At 41.2% G+C, this 14427-nt stretch overlaps 1 protein-coding gene across 1 annotated transcript in view; it reads left to right on the top strand.

The window, feature by feature from the left end:
- Window positions 1–10326, top strand: part of LOC137376154 (wolframin-like) — a 64865-nt gene extending 54539 nt beyond the window's left edge. The window contains exons 5-7 of the mRNA XM_068044179.1: window positions 1497–1577; window positions 4195–4337; window positions 5011–10326. Of these exons, the coding sequence (XP_067900280.1) occupies window positions 1497–1577; window positions 4195–4337; window positions 5011–6816 (2030 nt within the window). The 3' untranslated portion in view covers window positions 6817–10326. The remainder of the gene's footprint in view (window positions 1–1496; window positions 1578–4194; window positions 4338–5010) is intronic.
- Window positions 10327–14427: the final 4101 nt, after the last annotated feature.

Here is a 14427-nt window from a genome sequence, read left to right as displayed (position 1 = left end):
GTCATTGTCGACAGGAATAGTGCTGGAAGACTGGAGGATAGCAAATGTTGTCCCCTTGTTCAAGAAGGGGAGTAGAGACAGCCCTGGTAATTATAGACCTGTGAGCCTTACTTCAGTTGTGGGTAAAATGTTGGAAAAGGTTATAAGAGATAGAATTTATAATCATCTTGAAAAGAATAAGTTCATTAGCGATAGTCAGCATGGTTTTGTGAAGGGTAGGCCGTGCCTCACAAACCTTATTGAGTTTTTCGAGAAGGTGACCAAACAGGTGGATGAGGGTAAAGCAGTGGATGTGGTGTATATGGATTTCAGTAAGACGTTTGATAAGGTTCCCCACGATAGGCTATTGCAGAAAATACGGAAGTATGGGTTGAAGGTGATTTAGAGCTTTGGATCAGAAATTGGCTAGCTGAAAGAAGACAGAGGGTGGTGGTTGATGGCAAATGTTCATCCTGGAGTTTAGTTACTAGTGGTGTACCGCAAGGATCTGTTTTGGGGCCACTGCTGTTTGTCATTTTTATAAATGACCTGGATGAGAGTGTAGAAGGGTGGGTTAGTAAATTTGCGGATGACACGAAGGTCGGTGGAGTTGTGGATAGTGCCGAAGGATGTTGTAGGGTACAGAGGGACATAGATAGGCTGCAGAGCTGGGCTGAGAGATGGCAAATGGAGTTTAATGCGGAAAAGTGTGAGGTGATTCACTTTGGAAGGAGTAACAGGAATGCAGAGTACTGGGCTAATGGGAAGATTCTTGGTAGTGTAGATGAGCAGAGAGATCTTGGTGTCCAGGTACATAAATCCCTGAATGTTGCTACCCAGGTTAATAGGGCTGTTAAGAAGGCATATGGTGTGTTCGCTTTTATTAGTAGGGGGGTCGAGTTTCGGAGCCACGAGGTCATGCTGCAGCTGTACAAAACTCTGGTGAGGCCGCACCTGGAATATTGCGTGCAGTTCTGGTCACCGCATTATAGGAAGGATGTGGAAGCTTTGGAAAGGGTGCAGAGGAGATTTACAAGGATGTTGCCTGGTATGGAGGGAAGGTCTTACGAGGAAAGGCTGAGGGACTTGAGGTTGTTTTTGTTGGGGAGGAGGAGAGGTGACTTAATAGAGACATATAAGATAATCAGAGGGTTAGATAGGGTGGATAGTGAGAGTCTTTTTCCTCGGAGGGTGATGGCAAGCACGAGGGGACATAGCTTTAAGTTGAGGGGTGATAGATATAGGACAGATGTTAGAGGTAGTTTCTTTACTCAGAGAGTAGTAGGGGCGTGGAACTCCCTGCCTGCAACAGTAGTTAGACTCGCCAACTTTAAGGGCATTTAAGTGGTCATTGGATAGACATATGGATGATAATGGAATAGTGTAGGTCAGATGGATTCACAGGTCGGCGCAACATCGAGGGCCGAAGGGCCTGTACTGCGCTGTAATGTTCTAATGTTCTAATGACCATGCATTATGCTAGCAAATTAACTTGCAATTGTTTTATCATCATGTAGGTAGCAAAGTAGAACCGGGCCCTGTCCCAAAAATGCTGCAGAAAGAGCGGAGAGTGCTTGAACGACTGGTCAGCATTCAAAGTAAGAATACAAACTAGTGCTCTTTCTATTTTAGTGTAATTCAGGCAATTGTTTTTTGTTCACTTTATTTCAAATTCATTCTAATTTGGATTTTCCACATTGCTTCAAGAAAAATTGTCTTGTATGGTAGTGCAGTGCTGTGAAATACCAGGAGTGGGAAAACCAAATCAACACTGCAGAAAGGTTTTCCACAGTTCAGACAGTCCCTTGTTGAAGAAAAAGAAAACTTGTGATCATTGATTAATAATCTGCTGTAGATAGTTTTATCTGGATTGCCAGTTGTTTTCAAACAAATAGTTTCTGCATTGAAGTGTTCTCTGATGTAGAAAAATTAATTGAAACCAAAAAAGAAAAGTTTAGAAAGAAAAGTGAAGAAGGATGAAAGCAAAGAGAAACCAAGGGAAAATATGGCTTGTGGTTATTCACCCCATACTGATCACACAAACCTTCAGCAGCTTTTCAAACAGGTCTGTTTCGAGCGGCAGAATGAAATTAACCTACTTATAAACTTCCCAGTAGCACTGCTTAATACTTGTACCTATGCCACTGTACATCCTTTGCAGTGGTCTGAGATTCTCTGGCACCTGGGTTTGTGATGTATAACACATAACTGTAACATGACCAGCACAGCTGAGATACCTGACTAAAGTTGCCCATTTAGAGGACTGGATGGCATAGTGCATTAATACGGTGTTCTGTTAAAGTCTAGGTTCAAGTTCAGGCCAGACTGATAGGTTAAATGTGGCCTCTGTTTTTGTCTGGGTTCATAAGGTGATAATGGACATGAGCCTATTGCCTCCAGAATCAATATTAGTACAAATTTCCCCCACCCCCACCCCCACCAAGCGAAGAGCACCATAAAGACAAAACAAATGACCTAGTCAACAATAACTTGCATTAAAGGCACTATATAAATGTGAAAAACATCCCAAGGCACTTCACAGGAACATTATAAAACAAAGTATGACACCGAGCCACCAAAGAAGATATTAGGTCAGATGACCAAAAGCTTGGTCAAAGAGGTAGGTTTTAGGGAGTGTCTTAAAGGAGGAAAGCGAGGTGGACAGGGGGAAGAGGTGGAGGCTGGGTATTCCAGAGCTTGGGGGCCCAGGCAACTGAAAGTGCTGTCACCAATGGTAGAGCGGCTAAAATCAGGGATGCACAAAATGCCAGAATTTGACGAGCACAGATATCTCGGAGGGTTGTGGGGCTGGAGGAGATTACAGAGATAGGGAGGGACGATGCCCTGGAGGGATTTGAAAACAAGGATGAGCATTTTAAAATCAAGACATTGCTCGACTGGGAGCCACTGTAGGTCAGCAGGTCACAGGGGTGATGGAGGAACGGGACTTGGTGTGAGTTAAGACATGGGCAGCAGAGTTTTGGATGACCTCAAATTTAAGGAGAGTAGAATGTGGGAGACCAGCCAGGAGGGCATTGGAATCGTCAAGTCTAGAAGTAATGAAGGCATGAATAAGGGTTTCAGCAGAGCTGAGAAGGGCAGAGTCAGGTGATGTTCCAAAGGTGGAACTCGGCGGTCTTAATGTTGGCACGAATATGAGTTCGGGAGCTCATCTGGGGTCACGTGACGACAAGGCTGCGAACAGACTGGCTTAATCTCAGAATATTACCAGGGAGAGGGATGGAATTGGTAGCTAGGAGGTAGCTGGTCAACTAAAAATGTGTGCAAATGTTAAATGATAATTCTGTTCTAATTATTGATGATCCTGTAATTCTCACTGATCGGTGACAGCTTCACTGGCTGTATGGCTTTCGTGTGGTATGAGTTTGTATCACACAAGCAAGGATGCAGAAAAAAGTTACCAGAATCATTCCAAGGATGAAGGACTTCAGTTACATGGATAGATTAGAGAAACTGGGTTGTTCTCCTTAGAGAAATAAGGTTGAGAGGAGATTTGATAGAAGTGTTCAAAATCATGACGGATCTAGACAGTAGATAGAGAGAAACTTCCATTGATGGAAGGATTGAGAACCAGAGGTCACCAATTTAAAGTGATAGGAAAAATAACCAACAGTGACATGAGGAAAACCTTATATGCACTGAGTTGTTAGCATCTGGAATGCACTACCTGAGAGTGTGTGGTGGAGGGCGATTCAATCAGGGCTTTCAAAAGGGAATTGAATAAACACCTAAAGAGAGAAATTTTGCAGGGTTACAGGGAAAGGGCAGGGAGTGCCACCAGCTGAGTTGCTCTTGCAGAGAGCTGGCACGGGTGTGATGAGCCACATAGCCTCATTCTCTGCTGTAACCATTCTCTGATCCTAAGTGTGTCCATAACTTGACAAAGTGGCAATTGCTGTGACCACAGGGATGCTGGTGTGAAACAAATGCAGTGGAATAATTCTTAAGGTTTGGGCAAAGGCATGTTGTCAGAGCTAAACAGAGTAAAGTTCACTTTGATGTACTTAGCTGAAAGCATTCAATATAAGCAAAGTATTTGAAATGCTAGCATGTTCTGGCCCACAGTGCTAACAGCCTCACCTTGAGCACATAAATAAAATGTCACGGAGGGACTCCTGCTGCATTGGTGCAGCCTGTTAGTATTAATGATGCAGCTGTGTTCCTGTTAACTCTTAATTGTTACTACTATTTCAGGGAACAAGGACATGATGTTGGATGATTTTGTTGACATCACCAAGAAGTATGCCATGGGCATTATACCATCTAACTTGTTAACGCAGGGAGAGGATGATGGCCTTGAAGGGAAACCACCTGAAGACATGCCATTGCAGCAGAAGGTATAGTTAAGAATATGAATAGTTTATTCTATGAACTGATGCATCAAGCAGCAGTTTATCAGTATAGGTCATTCTTACTTTGACACATTTAATGTTACTGGACCCTGTGCTTTGTTACAGAAGACAAATGTATTAAATCATTTATAAGTTATCAGAATTGTGGATTTGTAGGGGGGGAAAGGTCATTGATTTAGTATTTATTTCAGCATTGTATCAATTCTTGTTCTTGCAAAGATCGGGGAACTTAAACATTTATGTTTCTGTATGTAAGTGGCTTTTAATGATTGTAAGTTCTCCAAAATGTTGAAATATTTCTGTAGCAAAAGAGCTAACTAAACAAGCTTGTAGCTGAGTCCTCTCAGAGATTTCTTGCTGGCTTCTGTAACAGTGAATATAAAAAAATCCTAATTATTGCCCCTTATTCTTGGTTTCCACTGATTATCAGTGGGTTCCTGTACATTTTGTTGAATTGATTACATCACATATATAACTTTTTTAAATCTGTCAACAGTGACACTAGCTTGCCTTGCTGCAAGCCTTTGCTAAATGCTCAACTGTTTTATAACTTGTTGGTGGTTTTAACTCTGTCATTGTTTGAGATTCTTTTCTTCCTGAGCCATGTAAAGTTTTTAAAAATATACTAAATGCCTATTTTGTCTGTTGTCTTCTACAGATCATGAAATACCCGCTTCATGCATTAATGGAAATAAAGGAACACCTGATTGATTTTGCCTCTAAAGCTGGAATGCACTGGCTACACACAATTGTTCCACTCCACCATGTAAATGCCCTTATCTTTTTTTTCATAATTAGCAACTTGACAATCAACTTTTTTGCTTTCATCATCCCTCTAGTCATCTTTTATCTCTCCTTCATTTCCATGGTAATCTGTACTTTGAAAGTTTTTCAGGATAGCAAAGCATGGGACAATTTCAGGACAATGACTGACTTGCTGCTGCGCTTTGAACCAGATCTAGATGTAGAACAGGCTGAGGTGAACTTTAGTTGGAGTCATTTGGAACCACATGTCCACTTCATGCTGTCTGTGTTTTTTGTGATTCTTTCCTTTCCCATAGCAGACAAAGATTGGATTCCTTGTTCTGAGCTGTCAGTCATTGCAATTTTCTTCTTGATAACATCTTACATGAGCCTGAGTACATGTGCAGAACCATACACACGAAGGGCTCTCATTACAGAGGCTACATGCTCAGTAATAGGGTTCCTCCACTCTCTTCCTGATAGCTGGTCCTACTTAAGATTCTTTGGGGAAGGCATTATATCTATCCCGATAGGTAATATCTTTATGCTGAATATAGGCATTCCCTTCATCTTGTACTTTTTCTTGTTTTATTTGTTCTTCAGAATGGCACAATTGAGGAACTTTAAAGGTACTTACTGCTACTTGATTCCTTACCTTGTCTGCTTTATGTGGTGCGAACTGGCTGTATGCCTCCTGAAAACATCCACAGGATTGGGTCTTATTCGAGCGTCAGTGGGCTATTTCCTGTTTCTTTTTGCCCTGCCAATCCTACTTATTGGTATTGCATTAATGTTTGTGATCCAATTAATAAAGTGGTTCATTTCCATGGATTTAATAAAGATAGTGGTCACCCTAATATTGTGCACCATTCCGGTTATCCTCCACATGTGGACAAAATCGACTGGCACATTGTTAGGACTAGTTAAGTCCCTGACGAGGAGCTCCATTGTCAAGCTCATCCTGGTTTGGCTCACTGCTATTATGATGTTCTGTTGGGTTTATGTGTACAGATCAGAAGGTATGAAAGTGTACAATTCCACTCTGACGTGGCAGCAGTACAGCTTTGTTTGTGGGCCACGTGCCTGGAAAGAGACCAACATGGCTCGGGTTCAGATCCTTTGTGGCCATCTTGAGGGGCATAGAGTCACATGGACTGGAAGGTTCAAATACGTCCGTATCACTGAGATCGACAACAGTGCAGAGTCTGCAATGAATATGCTTCCATACTTCTTAAGTGATTGGTTGAGATGCTTGTATGGTGAGACATATCCTGAGTGTGATCCCAAAAATGTGACTGTGGTGGAGGAAGATCTTTGTCGGCTTAAGTTTCTCACCAAGCATACCTGCCATCTTAAAAAGTTTTGTCACTATAAATTTGAAATAACTGTGGGAATGCCTTATGGTAAAAATGGGAATGAGACCCTTGAAGATGACGCAACCAAAGATATTGTACTAAAAGCTAGTAATGAGTTCAAGAATGTTCTGCTGAACTTGGGGCAAGGAAGTGTGGTGGAATTCAGTACCGTTTTGGAGGGCAAGTTGGGTAGTAAATGGCCAGTCTTTGAACTGAAAGCCATCAGATGCCTCAACTGTATGTCAAAGCTAACACCAGCAACAGCAAGGCAGGTCAAAATTGAATATGACTGGAGAGGTCTAGTGAAGCAAGCTTTCAAATTTGCTTTCAATTTCTTCTTTGCGCCATTTTTGTGTGCTATATAAATCCAAGTTTTAGCTCTTAAGCATGGGTTATTGATATGTATATCATCTTACTGGATAAACTCCTACCTTTGACTCCTTTAGAGGTACTCTACAGCATATCATTTCCCAACCCTGGAGTCCTTCCCATTGAAAAGTATGGGAACACACATAGGGCAATGGAAATGTACATTACCAAGTTCAATTTAAATGTTATCTGGACCAATCCTATCTGGTCACCTTTAGTTGGAAGCAAATATTAAAAGTTGATTTGTGGATTTCGGTATCTGGGTCACATGCTTCATTTGATCCTGAATGACCTGCTACTGTTTTAGTCCAGTCTTATTTTACTAGGTAAATGGGAAGTTCAATAGTTAGCTAAATGTGGCTAGCATTTACAAAATACTGTATTAACCATTTAAAGGTAACCATTCATTAAGTACACCTGTATTAACATATTCAGTATGCATTGAACACATGGTAAACCAGAGCTAACAATAAATAGTGAAGCATGTATTTGACATGGGAAATGATACAATACCATGGATTAATCTGCTTAAATGTATATATGCTTACTGAAGAGATTTTATAGATAAAATGTCCATTCTCATTAATGTGGCATTTTAAATTTGTTCAGCTTTTGCCTTTTATCTGAAAGAAGAGAGAGCATGAGACAAGACTGAATGTTGACAAAGTGCTTCCACCTGGGTAAAGTTCTGGGGAAGGATTTAGTCACACTACTTTGTTTCATTGGCTTAACTACGATTCCTTGTTGTGGGGCTGAAGTTGAGTGACAGTGCAATGTTTCTCTTTGTTTGTAAATTGCAGCTTAATTTAGGACTGAGGCTATGCATGTGTGCATGCTACTAAATTAACACTGGACTCTATAAAGAAATACTTAAATATTCTGTATATTTTAATATAGGATATATTTTAATTTTTTAAATTCTAATGTATGGCCTAAAATGGTACGGTCATCCTATGTGGTACTGGTACATCACTGGAGGCACTTGCAATAGTCAGCAATTCAAATGTATTTAATGACAGCAATTTAAGGTAACATTTTTAAGACTTGAATTCCGCAACAAATCTAATTGGATCAGTGATGGGATATGAAGATTGGCGTCTGTTTTTAAATATGTAAACTAAAGAGAGTTTTCCCTCACTGCTTCTGTGATAGTGTAAATACATGGGCACAATATGGTCGTCTCATAGCATAGCTATACTTAAACTTTCACCAAAAACATGAAACGGCAGAGTAGCCCAGAATTCCGTTCCATTGCTTTCCTACATTGCAACAGTGACTGCACTTCAAAAAAAAAAGTACTTCATTGGCTGTAAAGAGCTTTTGGAGTCCTGTGGTTGTGAAAGGCACTATATATAAATGCAAGTTTTTTTTCTTTTATGCTTTGATAATTTCAGTGTGCACTTCTCCCATCAAGTGTTGAATCATTTAAATGCCATATGGAAGCTCCATAGTGCATAAGTCATGAATAGTTTAGTGTTTGCTTTCTTTCAGCAGCCACTATCAGAGGGCACTGATGCCTTTGTAAAGTAGCATAGGTTGTGATGGTGGCCAACTTGAAGGTCAGCAATCTGTTATCACTGACCCGAAATTTTGTTTCATTCTTGGTATAGCACTTTAATTCCCTAATGACTGTCCAGGAAACTCAACTAAGTAAGAATAGGCCTTATTTAATGGACAGTTCTTAACTAGACAATCTAAAAAGATTAACTTAACGCTAGTTTAATGACAGCTTTCTTTTGAGGTACTATTAGTAATGGGGGCAAAAAAGTGTGTGGATTCTTTTAATCACTTTGGATGTTCAAGAAAAGGAGCTTGATCTTATGAGACTTTAAGTAGAGGTTCAGGAAATCTTGCCTTAAATGCTTCTGACCAAATAGTGCTATGTAGTGCATGAAAAAGATGCTACCTCTAGCCATCTATAAGTGTTGCATACCCTTGTCAATTTAGGGGGTGGGCACGGGAGGATCATGTTTTTAAAAACTTGTTTTTTTCTTGTAGGATAATGCTATACAATTATAAAATGTTAAGATTGATCAACCTTTTTATAAATTAAAATGAAATATGCTTAGAAACAAAAGAACAGGAGTAATGCATTCAGCCCTTCAATCTTGTAAAGTTCCTGAACATAAAACTAAATATTATCGGAGCACTTTATTTGATACTACTGGTAGAATCATTTTTTTCCAAGAATATAGCTGAGGTTTGCTTGACCAGCACTTGATTCAAAACCTCAAAGTTTTTGTTTTTTAAAAAAGGGTCGGGAGTGAAGGGAAGAGAGGGAACTGAATTTGAACTAATTTTATCTGCCCATCAAGGAAGTTTAACCACACCAGCAAGGCAATTTAAATCTGCATTCCAAGACAAGTTTCTCATCTGGTCCTAAAGCTAGTCATTAAGTGACAGGGTCCACTGATATTAAAATAGTGCATCTTATAGTGGTAGTGGTATTTCTAGTATCAATACTTGTGTAATCATGCATTCAGATGATTTGAACCATCTTAAATCATGACCTAACTCTTGGCTGTTTTGGGAGAGGTGAAGGCTTATTCACAAAACAATGATAAAGCAGGACTTGGGTGTAATTCATGTGTGTGGCATTTTTTCTTCACTAATCAAATAGCACTTTTTTCTTTCAAGGCAATTTTGTAATGCAAGTTGCGTATCTGTGAAAGTAACACTTGTAGGTTTTTTTGGGGGGAGAGGATGTTGACATCTGCAATAAGATATTTAATGTGTGCTACATATATTTAGCCACAAATTGAATCTTGGTACTTCAGGAAGTTGCCATTGCTTACTAATTACATCGTTAAAAACCAATGGATATATTTCTGATAAACTTGCCAAATGTCAAGGTGGTGACAGAAGTAATTCATGAATCTTGGTGTTTTTCAGAATACATTGTACATCATCTGATCAGCCAAAGATGTTTTACTAGAAATTAAGCATGTTTACCAGTATATTTTGTAAAAAAAAATGAAACCACTTAAGTCTTAGCTTTCATTGATTGGTAATCAGTTTCTATTAAGTGCCTGACTGTGACCCTTCACTGTGGCTATAACAACTGCTTGTGTGCTTGTATTCAAAAGTTTGAACCAGGGCAGTAAGTAAATGTAGCATTGTGAGTGAAAACTTTGAGGTGTGCATTCTGTAAAGGGTAGAAGCTCACTGATACGATACTGAAAAATGGAATTTGGGCAGTAGAGCGTTGGTTTGAACCAAACTATTTTTTGAAATTTAAATGCCTTACCTAAACCACTCAAGTGTTTAGCTTTTGGTTCACTTTTTGGTTCATTTGAGCACTAATTGTCATTTAAAGATCTGTTTGTATTAAGTGCCTGATTGTGACACTCCATGGTGGCTGTATCACCCACTCATGTAACGTTTCCACCAAAACTGGTATTTAGCTTCTGTATTAAACACTTGTATTGACATCACTACCCCACAAGCCTTCAACTGCAATTGAATCAGTTATGAACTTTTTGCTTTAAATAAAAAGGCTGCTTCCATTATTTGTGCCAGTGTTTTATTTGTGCCTTATCAGATATATCTAAGGATGCAGTAGAAGGAATTCTGTGTTTTTTGAATTGCTGCACTGGTCTAGAAATTTGGGCATGTACATTTCTGGACGCACAGGGGCGGAAACGGGCAGAGGATTCAATTGCTGCACTTAAATGGTGGGGCGCCCCTTATTATTGGCCCTGATTTTCATGGAGCCAGTGAGCTATGCAGAACTGCATAAAGATCAGGTGACAGCAAACAACAGAAAGTGAGAAAGGGTAGGCCATTGAGCCTGGGGTTGTGAGTAGTGGTCTGGTGGGGAGGGCGGTGATGTAATGGAGGGAGATTGGGTTGATCATTGGCTGAGGGGAGGGGGGGGGGTGGCCTAAATTTAAAAAAAAACTCCCCTTTTAAATGCTTCCAACACGTGCATTATACAATATGACAGGCAACGCACTTTCTACCAGCCCCATTGGAAGCTTACTAACCCAAGTAGCGCCTGAAAAATAGCACCAAATGGCCAAATTTCTCTTTGCCTCCCTGATGACAGTATGTTTTTGATCGTAAGCCTCACTTTCATACCCACCCAGTTGATCAGCTGGATAAGAAAAGTGTCTGACACTGCTAATAAGATGATTGTCTATCCTCATTTGGGCATGGAATAGGTGAAGGAGACAACTGGGAACAAGAAAAAGGGCTAATGGTATTTACCATAACAATAAAATTCACCAAACCCTGGAGAAGGAGACTTTTGAACGCGGGGGTGCGTGTCATATAACGTTGGAATCTTGGACCTTCGCCTGTCCCTCCAACATGGGAAGAAAGAGGCTGGATTGTCCTGAAGAAAATGATATACCAGTTATTTCCAACGTGTTACTGGACAGGCAGTGCAGTTTGGAATGATTTCCTAGAGCGGCTGAGGATGCCGCCAGCCATACCATCAAATTGTTGCCAAGATGTTGGGGAGGGGGAAAGGGACATAAATAAGAGCAGGGAGAGGGCATTCACCTCTTCGAGCTTGCTTTGCCTTGTAAAGTGTCTTGTAATTGTAAGGGAGGCTACTGTATGGTATCAAATATTATAGTTTGAGCTATTTAGTAGGGAAGATACTTCAGTCTCATGGAAGCAGTCTGGTGTCCCTTTTATACTTCACGCCAAAATCATTGGAAATATGATTGTATATTGACTATATTATGATTTTAATATATTCTGAGGGAGTTTTGTGATTTTTATTCATGCTATTTTAAACAACTGGAAAATGTTTCCCTAGTTTTCAAAATGATTATTTTTAAATGAATAGTTACTGAGAAATTAAACCAAGTTATCTCCAAAGCTGAAAAGGGGAGTATATTTTGGGAAATTGTGGATTTCAGTTTTGTTTTATGCTATAGTTTAAACATCTGTTGAGTTGAACAGTGTTCAGGTTACCCTCTTTATTTTCTCAGGCTGTCTTTATTTTTCAGCAGGATTTCTTCTGCAGTATTTTTCAGCCACAAGATGGCAGTGTAATTCTTCTTGATATGTTCACTGTGAATAGATTTTGAGCTGCTTGCTACGTTAGTTACGCAGACCACCTATATATCTTCTACCTGTAATGCGTCTTTAGACAAGCATAGGGTGTCGCTTCTGAATCCAATTACATTGCATACATGGGTATAAGACACATTATAAAGCAGAGCAAGCTTTTCTAATGCTGATTGAACAATAACTGATATTTCTTCACTTAAAGACTTTCATATTTTGTATTTCTCCCTTTATTTTAAGTGTATCAAAAGGCTACTCAGGCAGGCAACTTCCTCCCACTCACCTAGTGCTTTTCATCACACCAATATCATTAGCTCAGGTAGGCCAGCAATACAATCCTCCGCTTCAGTAACAGAGCAGTGCTGCGCCTGTAAGCTTTTGGGCAGGAGGAGTCACTGTGGTGCTGTGGATTTGCACGTACACAAAGAACATGCCTTATTGAATTTTGATACTGCACGGCGCACAAATAGTGCATAATAGTGGTTATTGGTTTTGCTGTATTCTTTGAAATGGAAACTCGGTGTAGGATTTTCCAATGAGAGAAAACGATTTGTTTTTAATGTTTTCTCTCAATATTTTATCGTCAACTTCAGTACATCTGTTACAGGAAAGTAAGCACACACATGGAGGAAGCGCATGTTGGGGTTGTAGACCAGTTAAGCATTAAGGGAGTGGAAGCCCTTCCTGCTGATGCCAGTTGCTGGGTGCCTTGATGGCCACATGGGTGCAATCACTGATGCCTGCACCTGGCAGAATCCAGCAGTGGAGACTGAACCCAATGCACTCTGTGCCTGTGCAGGCCCATCGGTGTCTAAATGGGTGTCGTCCTTGCTCTCCTGCAAAGGGCATCTGTGACCTGCCTAATGAGGTGCCAACTGCAGGATGCCACCCAAGTACACAGCTGATCCCTGGAACGACCCAGTTGCATGTAAGTTCAGGGTGTGAAACCTTGACAGTTGCAGGTAAGGGACTGCCATGGGGGCTGAGGGGCCTCAGGTCATTGTGGATTAGAGCACATAGGACTGAGACCATCTTCCTGAATAGGTGCAGGTTCCTATGGCACAGGTGCACTGTCATTTGCAGGCAGCTGTCTTTTGGGCTGTGCATTCGATCTTGCGCTTTCCTCCCCTTTCAGCAACCCGCTGTGTTCCTCTGGCCTTCTGCTATGCAAGTGGTTGCAGCTGGCACAGCTCATCCTGGCTACTCTGTCCAACGGCAGAGTAACCAACTCCCTTCTGAATTCTCTCGACTGGCCTTCCCCTGCCAACCCCAGCTGCCACAGTGATGCAGGTAAGCTAACTTCCCTCTTCAGTTTCTTGCCCCTCAGCAATGAGAACTTCACCTCTTCCAGCTGCAACAATAGCTACACTGAGGCACATCTGAAGTGGCTGAGCTTTATTTGCTAGGTGTACAAGATGAAAGGAGGATATAAGAGATCATTCAGAAGAAAGGCAGACATAATATCAAAGATATAAGATTATTTTCAAATAAAGTGTAAATCTATAAATATTCTCCCTACAGCCACTTATACTTTTAAGTTTTCTTTGACTGCACTCCAGGGCTGGTAGTCTCTTCCATCATGCACTGCCCTGGGATCTTTAAGAGTAAGAAAGGTGCAGAGATGATTCACGCATTAAACATTTATAATTAGACAACATTTTCTGAGATCGCACCAACTCACTTAAAGAAAACTAAAACGGGCTCAGCAATCACTTGGTTTTAGCATGAAAAGATATCTAAAGACATTTAAAAATTTGGGTCAGAGCCCCTGCAATCTCCATCCTCGCCACCCACAGCATCCCGGAACACAAATCGTCCAAACCTGGAGATTTGTCCACTTTTAAGCCTTCCAAAACCTCCAATACCTTGTCACGCCCTATGACAATTTGCTCAAGAACCTCACAGTCTCTCTGTCTGACTTCCATATCTACTTCCTCATTCTCTTGGGTGAAGACAGATGTGAAGTATTCATTCAACACCCTACCAATGTCCTCTGGCTCCACCCAGAGATTTCCCCCTTGGTCCCTAATGGGTCCTACTCTTTCCCTGGTTATCCTCTTCCCACCCCTCAAATCTAAATCAGGGGACATAATCACTGACCAACGCAAACAAATGGACCGCTAGGTTGAGCACTACCTAGAACTGTACTCCAGGGAGAATGCTGTCACTGAGACTGCCCTCAATGCAGCCCAGCCTCTACCAGTCATGGATGAGCTGGACATACAGCCAACCAAATTGGAACTCAGTGATGACATTGATTCTCTAGCCAGCGGAAAAGCCCCTGGGAAGGACAGCATTACCCCTGAAATAATCAAGAGTGCCAAGCCTGCTATACTCTCAGCACTACATGAACTGCTATGCCTGTGCTGGGACGAGGGAGCAGTACCTCAGGACATGCACGATGCCAATATCATCACCCTCTATAAAAACAAAAGTGACCGCGGTGACTGCAACAACTACCGTGGAATCTCCCTGCTCAGCATAGTGGGGAAAGTCTTTGCTCGAGTCGCTCTGAACAGGCTCCAGAAGCTGGCCGAGCGCGTCTACCCTGAGGCACAGTGTGGCTTCCGTGCAGAGAGAGCGAC

This window comes from Heterodontus francisci, chromosome 1, assembly GCF_036365525.1.
Source record: "Heterodontus francisci isolate sHetFra1 chromosome 1, sHetFra1.hap1, whole genome shotgun sequence".
NCBI classification, from domain to species: domain Eukaryota; kingdom Metazoa; phylum Chordata; class Chondrichthyes; order Heterodontiformes; family Heterodontidae; genus Heterodontus; species Heterodontus francisci.
Note: the sequence above shows the minus strand (reverse complement) of the source record. Positions and strands in the feature narration are given on the sequence as shown.